Source organism: Echinops telfairi, unplaced genomic scaffold (assembly GCF_000313985.2).
Source record: "Echinops telfairi isolate 266 unplaced genomic scaffold, ASM31398v2 ScPeMD7_7420;HRSCAF=8458, whole genome shotgun sequence".
NCBI lineage: Eukaryota > Metazoa > Chordata > Mammalia > Afrosoricida > Tenrecidae > Echinops > Echinops telfairi.
Window position 1 is genome coordinate 50,521,515 of NW_022111320.1, and position 16,610 is coordinate 50,538,124.

Sequence of the window (16,610 nt, forward strand, 5' to 3'; positions counted from 1 at the left end):
ACTGTCAGAGACGTGGACGCTAAAGGATGATGACAGCAACAATTTTGTTCTATACGTATGATAAAAACAAGCTGGGGTGAAGAACCCCATTGTGATTGGATCTGGATGTTGTCTTTGGTTTCCTGCCTTCTCTAGATTGTCAATTTCATGGCCATGGCATTGTGCCAGCCTCATGCACTTCTGTTCCCCAGTCAGTGCTCAGCAGAGTACCTGGCACACAGTGGGCGCTCCGAGGGTGATTACTGAATTTAAAATTAAGGGTTGAGTGAATGGACAAAAAGACTTGGAGGCAGGAATAAAATAGAATCCACTGGAATGTCTTCACCTTGTTCTGAAAGGGCGAGTCTACGCACTAAAGCAAAAGAAGTATAAACACGGTGGGGGCAAGGGACAGACAGAACTATGTGCAGGTAATATAGCTAAAAAGCATCATAATTAGAAAAAATATTAGAGCCAATATGAGTAATGTCTGAATACCAGACAAACAAAAATGCCAAATAGCTTCCATGTACACCAACAATCAGAATATACAGTGTAACAGATGGGAAATACAGGACTAGTAGAAAGAAAATATGCTTCCCAGATGGAAGAAATAGATGGATGGGAATGTGAAACCCTGTACCAGGGCAGTCTTCTCAAAGAGGGAGGGTGGGTTTTGATACTTCCACGGGTCTGGGGTCTCTCAGTCTTTACAGCAATTCAACATTATCTTTATGAGTGAGGCAGGGAAGAGAGGGGCTAAAGCTAGCTAGAACTTCCTCTAGCCATCTAACTCCCTAGGGAGTTCTTGTACTGAGATGGTCCCTTGTGCCCTCAGGATGAAGCCCAACCTCTCAAGCACAGCTTCTATGGTCCTGAGGGATGTGCCTTGGACCCGCATCCACCAGAACTGAGACCTGTGGGAGATCTACCTGAGTGGAGAAGTCATCAAACTGAGCTCCATCACCCCAGGAGGGAGTCCTGGTGTCAGGAAAGAAGTTGGGGTGGAGTGGTGATGAGCCACTCCCTGGGGAGGAGGAGGATACAACTCCTGCAAAAGACCCCAGGGAGAGGCAGGACCTGTGGCCAGAGAAAGCCGGGGGCACAGGGTGAAACTTCAAAGATGCCAGCAAGAGTTCAGCTGAATGTGAAACAAATAAACAAAAAGACTAGGCTTATTGGTTGGATAAAGGTAGGTGGAACCCCTGAATTATGGCCCTCATTTACTCTGCAGGCCTGGGATTGAACTCACCCTTGTGGTTCAGCTTTCAGCCAAACAACAGGCAAGTCTATAAGGTGAACAAGGTGCCCTTGTGGTATTGTGGAGTAAGTGTTGGCTGCTAACCACAAGGTCAGTGGTTCAAACCCACGAGTTGTTTCATAGAAGAAAGATTCAACTATCTGCTCCCATTAAGACTGACAGCCTCAAAAACTCTATGTAGGGTTGTGATGAGTCTGAACCAATTCAATGGCAGTGGTTTGTAGCCTCTCCAGAGAACAATCAATCATTGGAAATCAAGAAGGACCCAGTGTGCCCAAGGACAAAGTCTAGGAGGTGGAAAGGAGGAGGAAGGAGGAAGGAAACAGGAAGAAATGGCATGAGTGATGTTATGTTGTGGAAATTGCAATCAATGACATGAAACAAAGTGTGTATGACCTGTCGAATGGAACACCGATTTGCTCTGTACAACTTCACTTGATTCATAGCACAAAGTTACAAATCATTTTTAAAGCGTTCAATAGGGACAAGGACCACAGAGTCCCCTAGTTTTAGCTCCCTGGTATTCTATGGTGACTTTGGCAAAAGTGACTTTGGTATCTGGGTGGCAGCCAACAAGGTAGTGGGGCCTGAGAGGTAAGAGTTCAATGGGGCAGGGGGTGATGGGAGGAACTGGGGCTCAGAGCTGTCAAAAGGGGAGGGAACTTGGAAAGGCCACCGGTGAGATATGTGGAGGGTCTGCTGAGTGGTGTGGAGGGAGATGTCCGCATCCCAAATGAGGACCAAGTCAGGATGACTGAATCCCATCCTGGGAGTGGGGGTGGGGGTGAGAGAAGCCTTTGAGCCAGTCTGTGCAGCCTGTAACTGGCTTCGGCTATACATTTCTGTGCAGGCCCTCCACTCCTACTGCCAGCCCCGGAGTGTCTACCTGGAGGTGCTGTCACTGGAAGGCTCGGCCCACACCCCGTCCAGCTAGAAGTCAGGCAGGACAGAAAAGGGCAGCCCCAGAGAGCTCTCAGCGTATGACTGATGGGAACTTGAGAAGCAGTACTTCCCTTCCTCTTGCTGTCAGTTGCTGTGGAGTTGGGTCTTCCGTATGACACAGCAACGTTTTCCTCCTACCTTTGCACCATCTTCACAACCACCGGCATTTCCCAATGCACAGCCGAAGCTGGTGTGCCAGGCTCACGAGGGTCTCACTTGTCCACATGGAAGGAGTCCTAGTGGCGCTGTGCATTAGGCACAGGGCTGCTAACAGCAAGGTCTGCAGTTTAAAGCCATCAGCAACTTCGCGGGAGAAAGAGGAAGCTGCCTGCTCGGTAAGGATGGACAGTCTTGGAAACCCTGCCCGGTCATAGGGAGTCAAAACTGACTCCAGAGCAGCAGGTTTGGGTTTGTGTGTCCTCATGGGTGCTCCACTTTGCCCACTGGGATGCTCCCCGGTGTGACCCACCTTTCTCCATGAGGAATTCAAAGCAAGCAAGCCTGCTGGCAAGGCTTTCCTTGGCTCATTTTCAGTCCATTCCCCTATCTTAGTCTGGGAGCGCCATTAAAACCTGCCCACCACGGTGTGACCCTGCTGGCATTTAAAACGCTGGGAAGCACAGCTTGTAGCTTCCCAGCAACTTGCTCGCCACTATTGCATGACACACTGACAGATGGGTAGTGGACCTCGCTTTTACTGCAAGGCTCCTGCATGACAGGCTGACAGATGGGTGGTAGACAGACTGACAGATGGGTGCTTTTATTGCAAGGCTCCTGGCCTATGCTGGCTCCTGGGGCCCTCGGTAGAAATGGGCCTCAGTTGCCGACAGTGGCCATTTGCTGGACTGGACTGGCGGCTTTCCCTTGTCACTTTGTCTCTCCTCTGCTGGTACTTCCTGGCCTCGCCTTTCACATGAGCTGCATGGACTCCTAGCTAACAGGAGGACAAGGCAGTGTAGCACAGACGGCTTAGAGGACTTCTCACAAGTGACCACCAGCCACTTGTACAAATGGGCCCCCCAGGTCTCAGACAGGGCAGAGATACTCTGAATCCTCAGGGGATCGGCTGGGCGAGGGTCCAGATCTGAGGGGGGCAGGTCCCTGCCACCTCATCTTGCTTCTTCTTGGCTGCCCTAGGGCTGGCTGAAGGCAGATTTGGGAATCTGAAGATGGGTAATCAAGGAGCCAGTGGATGAAGCCAGCCTGTCCTGCCTGGGAGATCCCCTGCCTTCCTTCCGTCTGCCTCCACAAGCTCAGGGTTCATCACTTCTGCCTGCACCCGCCTTCCGCGCCCCCAACCCCTGAACCCCTTCTCTCCACTCTCCTATTCTTCCCTTCTCTTGTCCCGGCCTGTGGAAGAATGACAGTGGCTGAAGCCAGCTGTCCCACTGCTGGTGGGGGGTGTCCCGCTGGCGGCCCCCACCAGGGCCAGGCCACGCCCTGAGCAGCCTGCAGAGGGCTCCACCACGAAGCCCGCCATTCGGCTCTTCGGGACTCCCCGGAGGTGGGCGAGCCCCCCGGTTCGGCCGGCGGACCCCGCCCGCGGCGGGCGCTGCTCGGGCCCCGCCACGCACGTGTCGTGATGCTCCCCGCTGCCTCATTTCTCCCCGCGCCCGAGGTTCGGGCGACCTAAATCCTGGGCAGGCCCAGTGTCCACCTGTCCTCTCGTCTGTCCACCCGTTTGCGCATGGCCGTGGGTCTGCACGCCCGGCGCGGACCGCGGCGCGCGTAGGGTTAAGGGCGGGGGAGGGGAGAAGCCGGTTTCCCCGAGTCTGGAGGGGGCCTGGGGAGAGGGGCCGCGGGGGCCGGACCCGGTGCAGTCCCGCCCCGCGCGGAGCCCAGCCGGAGTCCGGCCTCAGCCCCAGCCGGAGCCCACGCCGGCAGCGGAGGCGGCGGCGCCAGCGGAGCGGGCACGAAGGACCCCACGCCGCGGGTGCGCCCGAGCCATTGGGAGCGGTGAGTACCCCAGGAGTGCCAACGGGGAAGTTAGGGATGGGAGGCGCCGAGGTGATCGCCCCGGACCCGCCCCCCACCTAGAGCAGGGTGCGAAGTTTGGGATTAACCCCCTCTAGCTGGGGGTGGGTCCCAGGAGCGGGACCCTGGCTGGAAAGAGGAGGATGGGAAGCTTAAGCTTCTGCGGAGGGGGACCCAGGAGTCTAGCTGCCCATTCCTGCTGCGACCTACCTTAGAGTTCTGTGTTTCTGGACACCAGGCAGCTTGGCCTCTGGGGAGGGGCCCTGGTGTGTGTGTGACCCTGACACCCAGTTCCCTAGGCTCAAACACCTTGGATTAAGGCAATGGGTACACAGCTGTCTTGCTCCAGGCAGCTTGGGAGGGTGGGAACCCCAATGATTGGATCCCAGGTTGCCCCAGGGAATTCTGAAAGCCAGTGTAAAGGAAGGGAGAGCCCTGTCACATCTGCTAAGGCTTATTGTGAGGACCATAAAGTGACTGGGGTGGGGAGTCTGGGTCCCAGTCACCTGCCTGTCTAGTCACCCCACCCCCTCCTCCACCCAGACTTGGTTCAGGAGCTCCTCAGAGGGGGCAGGGGCCAGGGAGGGGGCTTCCTCTCCACCCCTCCATAGAAGGAGAACCTACCAGCCTGGAGATAAGGAGGCACCCCAGGCAGGCCCAGTGGTGTGGTGCCAGCTGGGGGTGGGTCCCCGACATGCCTGGACCACCAGGGATTTTGGACTGGCCCTGTTCCCAGGTGTAGGCTGCTCCTCTATCCTCAGAGAGACTGGTCAGCAGCCCTGACCCTGTGTCCTCTCTCTCCTCCAGGTGAAGGCAGGTCTCGGCATCGACCAGATGGCCCCTTGGCAGACATCCTAGCAGGGGCAAGATGACGCTCCGGCGTGTGCCCCTGTGAGGCCTGCAGCCTGACCAGAGAGCATGGCCTGCCAGGGGTGGTGAACACCATGGCTGCAGGTGGTGGCCGGGCCTTCGCTTGGCAGGTGTTCCCCCCCATGCCCACTTGCCGGGTTTATGGCACTGTGGTGCACCAGGATGGGCACCTGCTGGTTTTGGGGGGCTGTGGCCGGGCTGGACTGCCCCTGGACACCACTGAGGCACTGGACATGGCTTCACACACCTGGCTGGCCCTGGCACCTTTGCCCACTGCCCGGGCTGGTGCTGCCGCCGTGGTGCTTGGCAAGCAGGTGCTAGTGGTGGGTGGCGTGGATGAGGGCCAGAGCCCGGTGGCTGCTGTGGAAGCCTTTGTGGCTGACGAGGGCCGCTGGGAGCACCGGGCCACCCTCCCTCAGGCAGCTATGGGGGTTTCGATTGTGGAGAGAGGTGAGTGACCCTGACTAGGGACCTAAGGGTAGGTACACTTGGGCCAGACTGTCAGGGAAGACCTTTCAGGTATCCCAGAACTCCCCATTCGCTCCTGGCTTGGTTCTTCACTCCCAAAGATTCACCAAGAATTGTAACTTTTGCCTGGACATGGGTGCCTTGGGCATGGCCTTGCTTCCTGTACCCTTCCCAGCCCCACTCTGAGTCGGCCTGCAGCAGCCTTTCCTTTGCTGCCTTTTCTGGCTCTGAGGGGTGGGTGGAGTCCAGGCTGGCCCCCCCTGTCCCATTCCTCATCCATTGGAGACAAGGGGATTATAAATAACCAGGAAAGGGGGAAGGGATCTGGGCCCAGCAAGGGCTCAGACTCTATACACACAGACACACACAGACACACACACTCTACACACACACACTCTCCACACACACACTCATAAAGGTCCTGAGGTGGACCTTGAAAGCCAAGCTAGCATGGGGATAGGTGTAGTGGAAACCCCTGGAAGTGTCCCCAGCTGAACCCGAGGGCCCAAACACAGGGCAGGAACTGCGCTAGTGCAAAGACATGGGACAGAGGTGGCTCCCCACTACAGGCCGTTTGTGACCAGTGTTTTCCCTACTCTGCAGGTGCCTGCCCGTCCCCCACCTCTCCATTCATCCCAGAGCCTCCTCCTCAGGCCTTAGTATGTCCCCTTCCCTCACTTAAACTGCTCCCTTCCCCCACAAGGGGCCCCCCACCCCCACCAAACCTTAAGGCCTCCAGGTCTGACCACAGGTCCGGGCCAGCCCTGCTTGGATGCCAGGCTTTGTTGCCATAGTGTCTCCAGGGAAACGGAGCCAGATTATAATTAGATCGGCTGCTTCCTGCACCTCAATTGGAGGGGCTAGAGCAAGAAACCCAGCTCTCCCAGCCCCCACACCAGAAGCGGAGCAGAGCTGCCCAGGAGGGAAGGAAGAGGCCCCTGGCCTGGCCCGGGAGGCTGTCATGGAGTGGGGATGCACTGGCCAGGCCTGGGGTACAGTCTGACCCCTCTTTTCTATGCAGATGGTTTGGTATATGCTCTGGGGGGAATGGGTCCTGACACGGCCCCCCAGGCCCAGGTCCGAGTGTATGAGCCCCGCCGGGACTGCTGGCTTTCTCTGCCTTCCATGCCCACACCCTGCTACGGGGCCTCCACCTTCCTGCACGGAAGCAAGATCTATGTCCTGGGTAAGGGCCTGGGGGCTGTGGGTAGGGGCCTCAGTGCCCAGAAGTGCTGGTCCACACGAGTGGGCTAGGGCCGGGATCAGGGTCAGTCTGGGATGACAGGCTGAGAGACATGTTCTTGGCCTGGGCCTGGCCTGCTCTGAGGTCCTGACCTCTGCTTGGCGCTGCCGGAGGGTCTGTGAGGTGAATGCTCCGTACTCTCGTGTGCTCGCAGCTCCGAGGGGAGGGTGGGAGGGTGTCTGAGGAGCCCTCCAGGCCCCCTCGCAGGTGTCCCACTTTCTTTGGCAGGGGGTCGGCAAGGCAAGCTCCCAGTGACTGCTTTGGAGGCCTTTGATGTAGAGGCCCGCACTTGGACCCGGCACCCAAGCCTGCCCAGCCGCCGGGCTTTTGCTGGCTGTGCCATGGCTGAAGGCAGTGTCTTTAGTTTGGGGGGCCTCCAGCAACCAGGCCCCCACAATTTCTACTCACGGCCACATTTTGTCAACACCGTGGAAGTGTTCGATCTGGAGCATGGTGAGCAGTGGCTGGCCTGGGCAGTGCCCTCCTACTCTCTGTGGGATGGAGGGGTACAGGGTTTGGGGGCTACCTCTGACCTCCCATCTCCTGCAGGGTCCTGGACCAAGCTGCCCCGCAGCCTGCGCATGAGAGAGAAGAGGGCCGACTTTGTGGTTGGCTCCCTCGGGGGCCACATCGTGGCTATTGGGGGCCTTGGTGAGTCTCTTGGGGAATTGCTTAGAAGGGAGTCCCCAGGGCAGGAAAGGGTGACCCCTCGCTTGGGCACCACCTCTTGACTTTCTCTAGCCCCTCCAGGGTCTGGACTTGGCTAGCTGCCTGTATCCGGGAGGCAGCCTGACTGACAGCCTAGGAGGAAGGAGCAGACCTGTGTGCTGAGTGCACAGCCACATGGGCCAAATACGTGGGAAAATGGAATTAAAAGACAATGGGTTTTTTCCGTGTACTTTTTAAAGCCCCTTCACAGCAATATAAAGGAGCCCTGGTGGCATAGTGGGTCCGCAGTTAGAAACCACCAGCCACTCCACAGGAGAAAGATGAAGCTGTCTACTCCCCAAACAGTTACTGTCTTGGAAACCCACAGGGGCAGTTCTACCCTGTCCTATAGCGTTGCTGCGAGTTGGAGGTCCAAGTAGTCAAGCATCGGACTCAATGGCAGTGATATAGGGACAGAACGGCCTGAACGGATGGAATTATGACAAGTGGGGCAATGAAGGAGTAAGACATTGAGAGTCCAGTCTCCCAGTGATGCCTGTGGGACCATCCTCTGGGCCGGGGGAACCGAGGCCTTGAACTCCTACAGCCTGCGTGCCTTACAGCTTGCTGTCTCCTCCCCACAGGAAACCAGCCGTGCCCTCTGGGCTCTGTAGAGGGCTTCAGCCTTGCGCGGCGTCGCTGGGAGGCACTGCCCGCCATGCCCACTGCCCGCTGCTCCTGCTCCAGCCTGCAGACAGGGCCTCGACTGTTTGCAATCGGGGGTGTGGCCCAGGGTCCTAGCCAAGCCGTGGAGGCACTGTGTCTTCGTGAGGGTGTCTGAAGGCCTTATGGGGACCTTTCTGCTGGGGCAGCTGAGTGCCAGAGGCAGATCGGTGTCTGCGGCCCCATTTTGCTGCTGAGGATCTTCCCCATGGCTCTGTGGGATGAGGGAGGTATGCCTCAGGGACTGAGAGCACCTGTCTCTTTGGTTCACAACACATATGCTCACCCCCACATCTGCCACCATTCATTCACACAATGCCTAGTTCCACCCTTGCCCTAGAGCCTACCCTACCCTCTGTCCAGCTGGCCTCACGCCCTGAAGGGTGAAGGCCTACCTGGAGTTGACCAGGCATACCTCGAGGGCTGTGACTGAAAACTTCCAGCTGTCAGCCTGGCCTGAGGGCCCCTGTAGACCTAGAAGCATTCAGAGAGTGTGGGGGACACAGAGGGAAGGGAAAGGAGGATGGAGGAACCACCAGAGGACCCCTGCTGGCTTTGTGACTTTAGGCAAGTCATTTCACCTCTTTGTGCCTGGAAACGGGGATGCTGAACCTCTCCTGTCCTACCTACCTCACAGGGCTGTTGTGAGGACCCAAGGAGCCCGGATATAGAAGTAAAAGTGCTGCTAAGATCTAGTGTGTGGTCCCTAGTGTGGACTCCCATGCTGCCCCACAGTCCCTGACCCTCCTTTTGGGGCCTCATGTCTCCCAGAGATGAGAGTTCAGGAGGAGCTTCTTGGATCTGGCCTCTGCCACCGTCTCGTGCCTCAGCGCCGTGCAGGTCCCAGCTTCTTCCTTGGTGATGGGAGAGGACAGCCCTTATTCACTGCTCTAGGGGTAAGGAGCCACTCGCAGGACAACCAGGGAAGGGCTGAGAAAGAAACTAAGACCCACCACAAGCCAAGGTCATAATGACCTCTAGGTCCAAGTAGTCTAGCGTAACCCAGAGGCCTGCTCCTGGTTCCATAGGGGCTTCAGTGGGGGCTGTGGCAGGAGTCGGAGCTTTGGGGCTAGCTTCCCTGTCCAGGAACAAGCGGAGTATAGTCTCCCCCAATTGTGGGGGAGTCTTCTCTCTCTAGGTGTGTGTGGGCACCCACCAGACTCTGAGGGCCGCAGACTCCTGGAGGAAGCTCCAGGCACTGGCCTCTCCCTCCAGCCTTGACTGCTCACCCACAGGGCCTCTGTCACTTCTTGCCCTTCAGCAGCTCTGAGGTGAAGGGGCTCGCACCAGGGATACTGCAGAAACGAAGGAGCATTTGGGACCCTGGCACCCACCCTCCTGGGCCCTCAGTGTCCTGCAGGCTTCACTCCCTCTTGTTCAGCGGCAGGACTCCCAAGGCAATGCCCCTTGCCCAGCAGATAGGCCCCCTGGGAGCTGGACGCAGGGCCTCGTCTAGCTCTTGAGCTGCAAGCACGGCTGGGTCGCTGTGTCAACCATTCTTGTTTAATGATCTGGACCAGTTTAGACATTCAGAGACCCCAGCATGAAGGTAGTGCTGTAGCATCTTGGGCCTTGAGGGCCCCAGGAGGTGAGGCAGTGAGGTGGTGACCTGTGCTTTGTGCCCTATCTTGGTGTTACTGTGGCTGCTCCGGGCTGTCTGACAAAAGTTCTGCTGGTAGGTGGTGCTGGCATAGGCAGGCCGGACCTCCACAAAGTGGACGAGGCGCTGGGGGAGGCTGTCCAATCCTGGGCCTGATCGAAAATCAGCCTGGTAGGAAGATTCAAGGGGCTGCTGCTGGTGCAACTGCAGCTCAGAGGGTGCCCAGTGCAGGAAGTTGTGTCGCTGCCACAGGCGCTCCAGGTCTTTTCGTCTCCCGATGCCCTGCAGCAGGCAGTAGGGGCCCTCCCCAAAGGCATAGGCCCTTGGCCCCCAGTCTTGGTACCAGGCATCTTTTTGAGCCCCACCTGAACCCTAGTCTGCCTGGCCCCCCTGATCCGGACCCTAGCCTCCTGGTGGTCTCCCCAACCTTGCCTTCCATTCTAGAGTGAGGCCCTCAGAAGTCAGTGGACCCGGGATATTTATGCGTCAGGCAAGCTGACAGCAGAACCAAAGTGGAAGAGCCTCCATTTGGAGAATGGGCTGTCTCTCCAAATGGAGAGGAGGGACTTTGTTGGGAAGACAGGACAGGTCCCCCTTCGCCTGTATAAGGAGACCCCACCCTCCCCACCCTACCTCCTGCTCTGTCTTTCCTTCACCCTGGACTGGGAGGTCTGTCCCCTCCTCTTCCTCCCTCTAGCACTTACTTTGTCGAAGGAAGTACGATTGTCATGCTTGGAGAAGAAGTGTTGCTGTGCTGGCTCCTTGAAAGACAGTGAGAAAGAAGGTGAATGTACAAAGGCTGCTCACCTGCCTCCCACTATCACCACAGGGCCCAGGATGGAGGGATGCTGCCAGTTAGCACCAGTCTTTCTGTTTTTGAAACAGTGGAAATATACAGGAAGTAGTCCCTGACTTATGACGTGGTTCCATTCCAACAACTCCATCATAAGTTCTGACGATAAACTGAATACCACGTTAAAAGAAAAAAAAAAGTTCTCATTACAATTCCCTTAGTAATTATTATCAATATCTTTAAAATCGAATCCTTTGGAGTTAGATTCATGACATCTGAGAAAGAAACGGCAAATTATATGCTGCAATATTGTGTATAATATATAATACTGACAAGATGTCAAACAAAACCGAGCAGATCCCAAGTGCAGTTCATGGTAACTGGAATACGTCATAAATTGAGACTACTCAATATTTGCCAATGCAACCACTTCCAGATGTAAACTCTAATGGCATTACATTGGGTCTGTTCTGCCAACTTTATTACTATTCTTTCCCCAAATATGCTGATTGATGAGAGGAGGTGAGAGAGAACCATACATTCAACTGACTCGTTTCACTTAGCATCATGTTTTCAAGGTTCACCCGTGTAGTGGCACACATCACAACGTCATTTCTCTGTGTGACAGATTCCATTGGGTGCCTACACCACATTTTGTTGACCCATTCATCTGTTGACGGACATTTGGGTGGTCTTCACCTCTTGGCTGTTGTCAAAGTGCTGCAGTGAACATTGGTGTACAGCTTCATGTCTGTGTTTCTGCCTTCGCTTCTGAGGCTATGTCTAGGATTGGGATTGCTGGATCATATGATAGTGCTGTGTTCCACTTTCTGAAGCACCACCAAATGTTTCCACGGTGGCTACATCATTTTACAGTCTCACCAGCCTTGTCCACACCTGCTGTTTTCTGCTATTGAGTTAAATCATTACCATTCTAGGAGGAGTGAAGTGTTATCTCATTGTGAACTACCACTCAAATCATTAATCCTCTAATACCCTGGAAGGGCAACACCTGCCTTCTGGGAAACCTCATCCTGGGACTTGCCCCTGAAGCAGATGCCCCTCAGGCCACTGACCACGTCTTTCAAGACTACTTGCCAGGAGTGGGCAATGGTTCAGGTTTCATGTTGAGCCTTTAATTCCTGACTTCCCCAGGACTTGGGACTCAGTCCTGTCCCCTCCTCTGTGCACACTGCTCCCACCCCCACCCCCATCAGCACACCCAAGCTCTTGGTCTTAAATACCACCTACAGACTGAGATGTCTGTTTTTAGCCCAGACCTCAGGAGCCTTCGCTGGTGTGGGGGGTTAAGCATTGGGCTGGGAGTTTGAACTCACTAACTGAATTCTCCAAGGGAGAAAGATGAGGTTTTCTGCTCCCATACAGATTTCCAGCCTTGGAAACCCACAGGGGAAGTTCTGCTCTGCCCTATAGGGTCTCTGAGAGTCGGAATCAACTCAGTGGTAACCAGTGTGTACAGATCTCCTGAACTCCAGACTCAACAGCCAACTGTGTAGTTTCCATTTCCGTGTAGATGTGCCCTGGGTATCTCCGAACGTGCCTGAGCTCTGTATCATCGATCATCCCCCCATATCCACTCCATGTGCAACTCAAACATGGCAGTTTGATCCCATCAAGCTCGTTGAACTGCCCGCTCCTTGATGCTCTTCTCCCAAACCTCACAGGGTGCCAGGAGATCCTTTTGATAAGTTTTGTCCAAATGTACCCAGATGAGGCCATTTCTCACTACACCACTGCTTCCCTGGGTCCTAGCCTTAATCACAGCAAGAGCTTTTTGCCTAGTGCCCCTGCTTCCAAGCTTACTCCGTGTGTAGCTTATTGTCTTCTTACCCATAGTTCTTTTAATATAGAAATCCCGCCACATCTCTTCTTGGCTGAAAATCCACAAAGGTTCCTCATCTTCTAAAAGCCAAACACATCATGGTGGCCCATGCGACTCACATGACACAAATCCCTCTGGCCCCCAGCCGCACTGGCCTCTCCTCAAACACACATGTGTGACAGCTACACTGCCGGCTGCTTTTGGGACTCTCCCTCCAGCTGGCCACATGACTCTCCCCGCTGCCTCTTGGGAGGCCACCTTCCTTGAGCAGTACGCCAACAATTCCTTTATCCCAGCTCTTTCTGCCCCATAGTGTTTACCACCTTGTAACAGACTACAGTAAACCCCGCAAGAGTCAGAACCTGTGTAAAGTAGACACTGGTTAGAAAAGGAAAATGCCCTATTTTCCACTAAGACAAGAGATGGCCCAGTGGTAAGACTGAACCCTGTCAAAGGCAAACAACCAACAACCACGAGACCCAGAAAAACAAAGTGGCAGAGCTCTGGCTCTCATAGGTTGTACTGTACAGGATTGTCACGGTGTTGCTTGTCATCAGGTGCCCCTCCCCCACACCGCACACACAATAGATCATAAGCTCCTCATGGGCAGAGGTGGTGAGCTGTCTTTCACACTCACATCTGTAACTCCAGCCTGTGAGAGCAGTATCCGTTGTTGACAACTGATCAGTAACTGTGGTTTGGTCAGTGCACGGGGGCAGAAGGCCCCTGTCTCGGGGCCTTTCCTTTGGCTCATCCGCAGGCAGAAGGAAACCTCGAGACATGGCAGGAATCTCTCCCAAGACCATTCTCTTCCTTTTCTGTCTGGTCTCTCCAGCTACTCAGCATCCCTTGCGACATATCCCAGTAGTCTGATTTTAGAGGTCATTGTGTCAGCTGAGTTCAGAATTGACTGGGCTGGATTCATGAACATTGGCTGATGGTAGGTTTCCAGATGAAATGCAGGGGGACCAGGGTGGAGTCCATGGTGTGTGTCCTTAGCACACACGCATCTTGGGACCTCTTGCCTGAGGTAGTCTCCAATCAGAAGGAGAGCTCTATGTACATGGGAGCCTTGTGGGATGCACATCAGACTTACGTCTCATTTCTCACAAAGCAAGCTGACCAGGTGGGGACTAAAAAGTCATAGACCTTTTAGGGGGAAAAAATCTTCAGAACCTAGAGCTCGGCAAAGCAGTCTTTCACTTGACACCATAAACAGGTGCCATAAAAGATAAATTGGACCTCATCAAAAGGACGAATGTTTGCTCTGTGAGAGCGCATGTGCAGAGGATGGAGAGCCCAGCTATAGGCTCTGAGAAGACATGGGCAAACCACTAGCATTAACCAAGTGCTAGGATCCAGCATATAGAAAGCACTCTCCAAACACAACAGTACAGCAACAAGTAATCTGACTAGAAAGATGGGCCGACAACATCAACAGACTTCACTGAAAAAGATGTACAGTGGTCAAACAACACCAAAGATTTCCAGCATTATTAACTGTTACAGAAATACAAATGAAGAGGGCAACGAAATAGCACTGCATGCCTATCAGAATGGCAACAACAACAAAAAGGTGACAGTGCTGGATACTGATGAGCATAAGGAGAAACCAGATCACTCGTATTTGGTAGTAGGACTATAAAATGGTGCAGCCCTCTGGAAAACAGTTTGATAATTTCTTAAAAAGCTAAATGTATGATTACTCTATGATACAGCAATTGTCTTCCTGGGTATTTATGCCAAAAAATGAAAACTTCTTTTGACCCCAGATTTCTATACACATGTTCATAGCAGCTTTATTTGTAAGAGTCAAAAATTAGAATCAGTCCCGATATTCTTTAATAGATGAATGACCAAGCAAACTGGTACATACAGACCTTGGAATGCTACTCAGTAGTAAGAATGAGTGAACTAGTGATGCACACAAAACCTTGAATGGATCTCCGGGACATTGTGTGGAGTGAAAAAGTCAATTTCCAAAGGTTACATACTGCATTAATTTTTTAAAAGACAAAATTTTAGAAACGGAGGACACACTGGTGGTTGAAGGGACTAGAGGCACGGGGGTGGGTGGGGGTGGAGGAGCATGGGGTGGGGGTGGGGGTAAGTGGGGGTGGTTATAGAAGGGCAGCACCAAGAATTCTTGTGATATTAGTATCTTGACTGGTGGTGGATACATGAACCCACATAGGTGATAAAGTTTTACAGAACTTAGTACATATACTTATGAGAATAAGTCATGCTTGGGAAATCTGAATGACATAGGTGAAATTACTCAGTGTTCGTGCCCTGGTTTTAATCCTTTAGTACAGTTTTGTAAAGTGTAACTGTTATGGATTGAATTGTGTCCTTCCCAAATAGATGTCAGAAATCCTCACCTCTACTCCTGTGGCTATCATCCCATTTGGAAAGAGTTGTCTTTGATGTGTTGATGAGACAAGATTAGCGTAGAGTGTGTCTCCTCAGTCTTTTGCCCTATAAGAGAGATCAAGCTAGGAAGAGAGAGAAGCAGAGATAGGGGAAGACCCGGGCCAAGCCACAGGAAGCTGGCCCAGCAGCAGAAGCTCAGAAGAGACGAGTACCTTCCTTCCACAGCTGACAGACAGAAAGCCTTCCCCTATATCCAGGACCCTGAATTTGGACTTCTCAACTGTGAGACAATAAATGTGTTTGTTAAAGCCCTCCATGGTGGTATTTCTGTTACAGCAGCCTAGAACACCGAGACATTACCATGAGGGGAATCCAAGCAAAGCGTACAAGAGATTGCTCTGTTACTTTTGTGTAGCTGCTGCATATGAATCTATAATCATCTCAGTAAACATTTTCAGTCAACAACAACGCAAATGGGGCCTGGGATGGCTTCCAATTGCCCCTTTTCCAGATTTCTCCTCGACCGAGACCTGTCCTCAGCTACAGCATTGTACATAGCTCTGAAATGGGGACACTCTTGCTAGAGGCAGCTCTGATGGCAGAAACACTATTCTCACAGTGGCAGGACAATCTGTTGACTCCCACTGATTCAAATTTTGTTATAACAACTGTGGGAGCAAAACAAACAACAACAACAAAAAAAACACGTTGGGAGCATGGTCATTTGCTTGAGAGTCAGTTGTGGGTTTTTTGCTTTTATTATTTATTTAGGTCCCTGGGGATTATCACTTGGCTCCGTGTTTCTAAACCACCCAGGCTTCTTTCCTACCAAGCCATGGACCTGAGCAGGCCAGGCTGAGCCTGGTATCTCGGCTTCCTTCCAGGAAGCCAGCTCTGCATGAGGGAGGCCTGGAGGCCCCTGTGGAAGGCGGGCGGTGTGAAGTCAGCAGATACTGGGAAAGGAGAGTCTGTGTGGCAGGCTGTGGTATGGGGTTGTGTGAGGCTGTGGCAGCAGGCACACAGCCACCATGATGCTACAAATAAAGGCTCTGACCCTAATCAGGAGCCCTTGGGACTCTTGTCTGACTTGAGCAGTAAACAGAGCCAGGATGACATTTCCCAAGAGTCAGCCAGGTGAAGACCAGAAACAGATTAATCTGGTGCTGAAGAAAGTAAAACAGATTCCTGTGGCTTTTCTTGCACCCGAATGCCACCGACAATTTTTTTTAACCTGCCCCAAACTAACACGCACATCACATCTTGGAAAGGTTTTCAACAATAATAACTGAAATGAGCTGGTGGAAATCTCACCCCTCTCAGCTAATGAGAAAATGGAATGTGCACCTTCCTTGAGTCGTCCCGCTAATTAAAACAGCTTTAGTAGAAAGAACCATGAAGAGACTTGGCATTTATACAACCTGGTCCCAAGACACACAAATCCTGCTTGGGCTGCTGCTGATGCCAAGACACTCCATGTGGCAAGCCCTCCCTTCCCTCTGCAGCCCAAACAGGCCACTCTCGGTTCTGGGGCAGGGGTTAACAGATTGAGAGCAGGCTCTGGTCTCTGGGATGAGAGCACTGGACTGGTGGCCACGACAAGCACCCCAGTGCTGCCTTTGCCCCTACACTACCCAGGTCTCATCACCTCTGAAGGGGAGGTGGCCCCAGATGGGCAGCCTGGAGCTGAATTTGGGACTGGTTGATGGGCTGGTACTGGGTAACCCTTCCAACCAGGAATACTAAGGAAGTTCATATTCCACACCACGGCCAGACCAGATGGCCAGTCAAGTTGGACCTGGGGAATGGGCAGGAAGCAAGGAGTTGCAGTGGGCAACGCCTGTTCCAGGAGTCCCTCCAGATGTCCTCACTGGATGCCTTCCACTTGCTCCCTCC

The 16,610-nt window shown here is 53.6% G+C and overlaps 2 protein-coding genes across 3 annotated transcripts in view; one reads left to right on the forward strand and one right to left on the reverse strand.

Annotated features, from left to right (window-relative positions):
- The first annotated feature begins 4,076 nt into the window (after positions 1-4,076).
- KLHDC8B (kelch domain containing 8B) lies at positions 4,077-8,799 on the forward strand. 2 transcript variants are annotated; one of them, XM_004715154.3, is made up of 6 exons: positions 4,077-4,138; positions 4,964-5,476; positions 6,516-6,680; positions 6,966-7,190; positions 7,287-7,388; positions 8,030-8,799. In XM_004715154.3, the coding sequence occupies exons 2-6, from the start codon at positions 5,101-5,103 to the stop codon at positions 8,224-8,226; spliced, it is 1,065 nt and encodes a 354-aa protein (XP_004715211.1). In that variant the 5' UTR covers positions 4,077-4,138; positions 4,964-5,100; the 3' UTR covers positions 8,227-8,799. The 2 variants fall into 2 exon arrangements, with proteins under 2 accessions (XP_004715211.1, XP_045153458.1); XM_045297523.1 differs by lacking the exon at positions 8,030-8,799 and adding an exon at positions 7,479-7,650.
- A 798-nt stretch (positions 8,800-9,597) lies between these two features.
- Positions 9,598-16,610, reverse strand: part of CUNH3orf84 (chromosome unknown C3orf84 homolog) — an 11,952-nt gene continuing 4,939 nt past the window's right edge. Inside the window, exon 3 of the mRNA XM_045297707.1 lies at positions 9,598-9,990. Within this exon, the coding sequence (XP_045153642.1) occupies positions 9,598-9,990 (393 nt within the window). The remainder of the gene's footprint in view (positions 9,991-16,610) is intronic.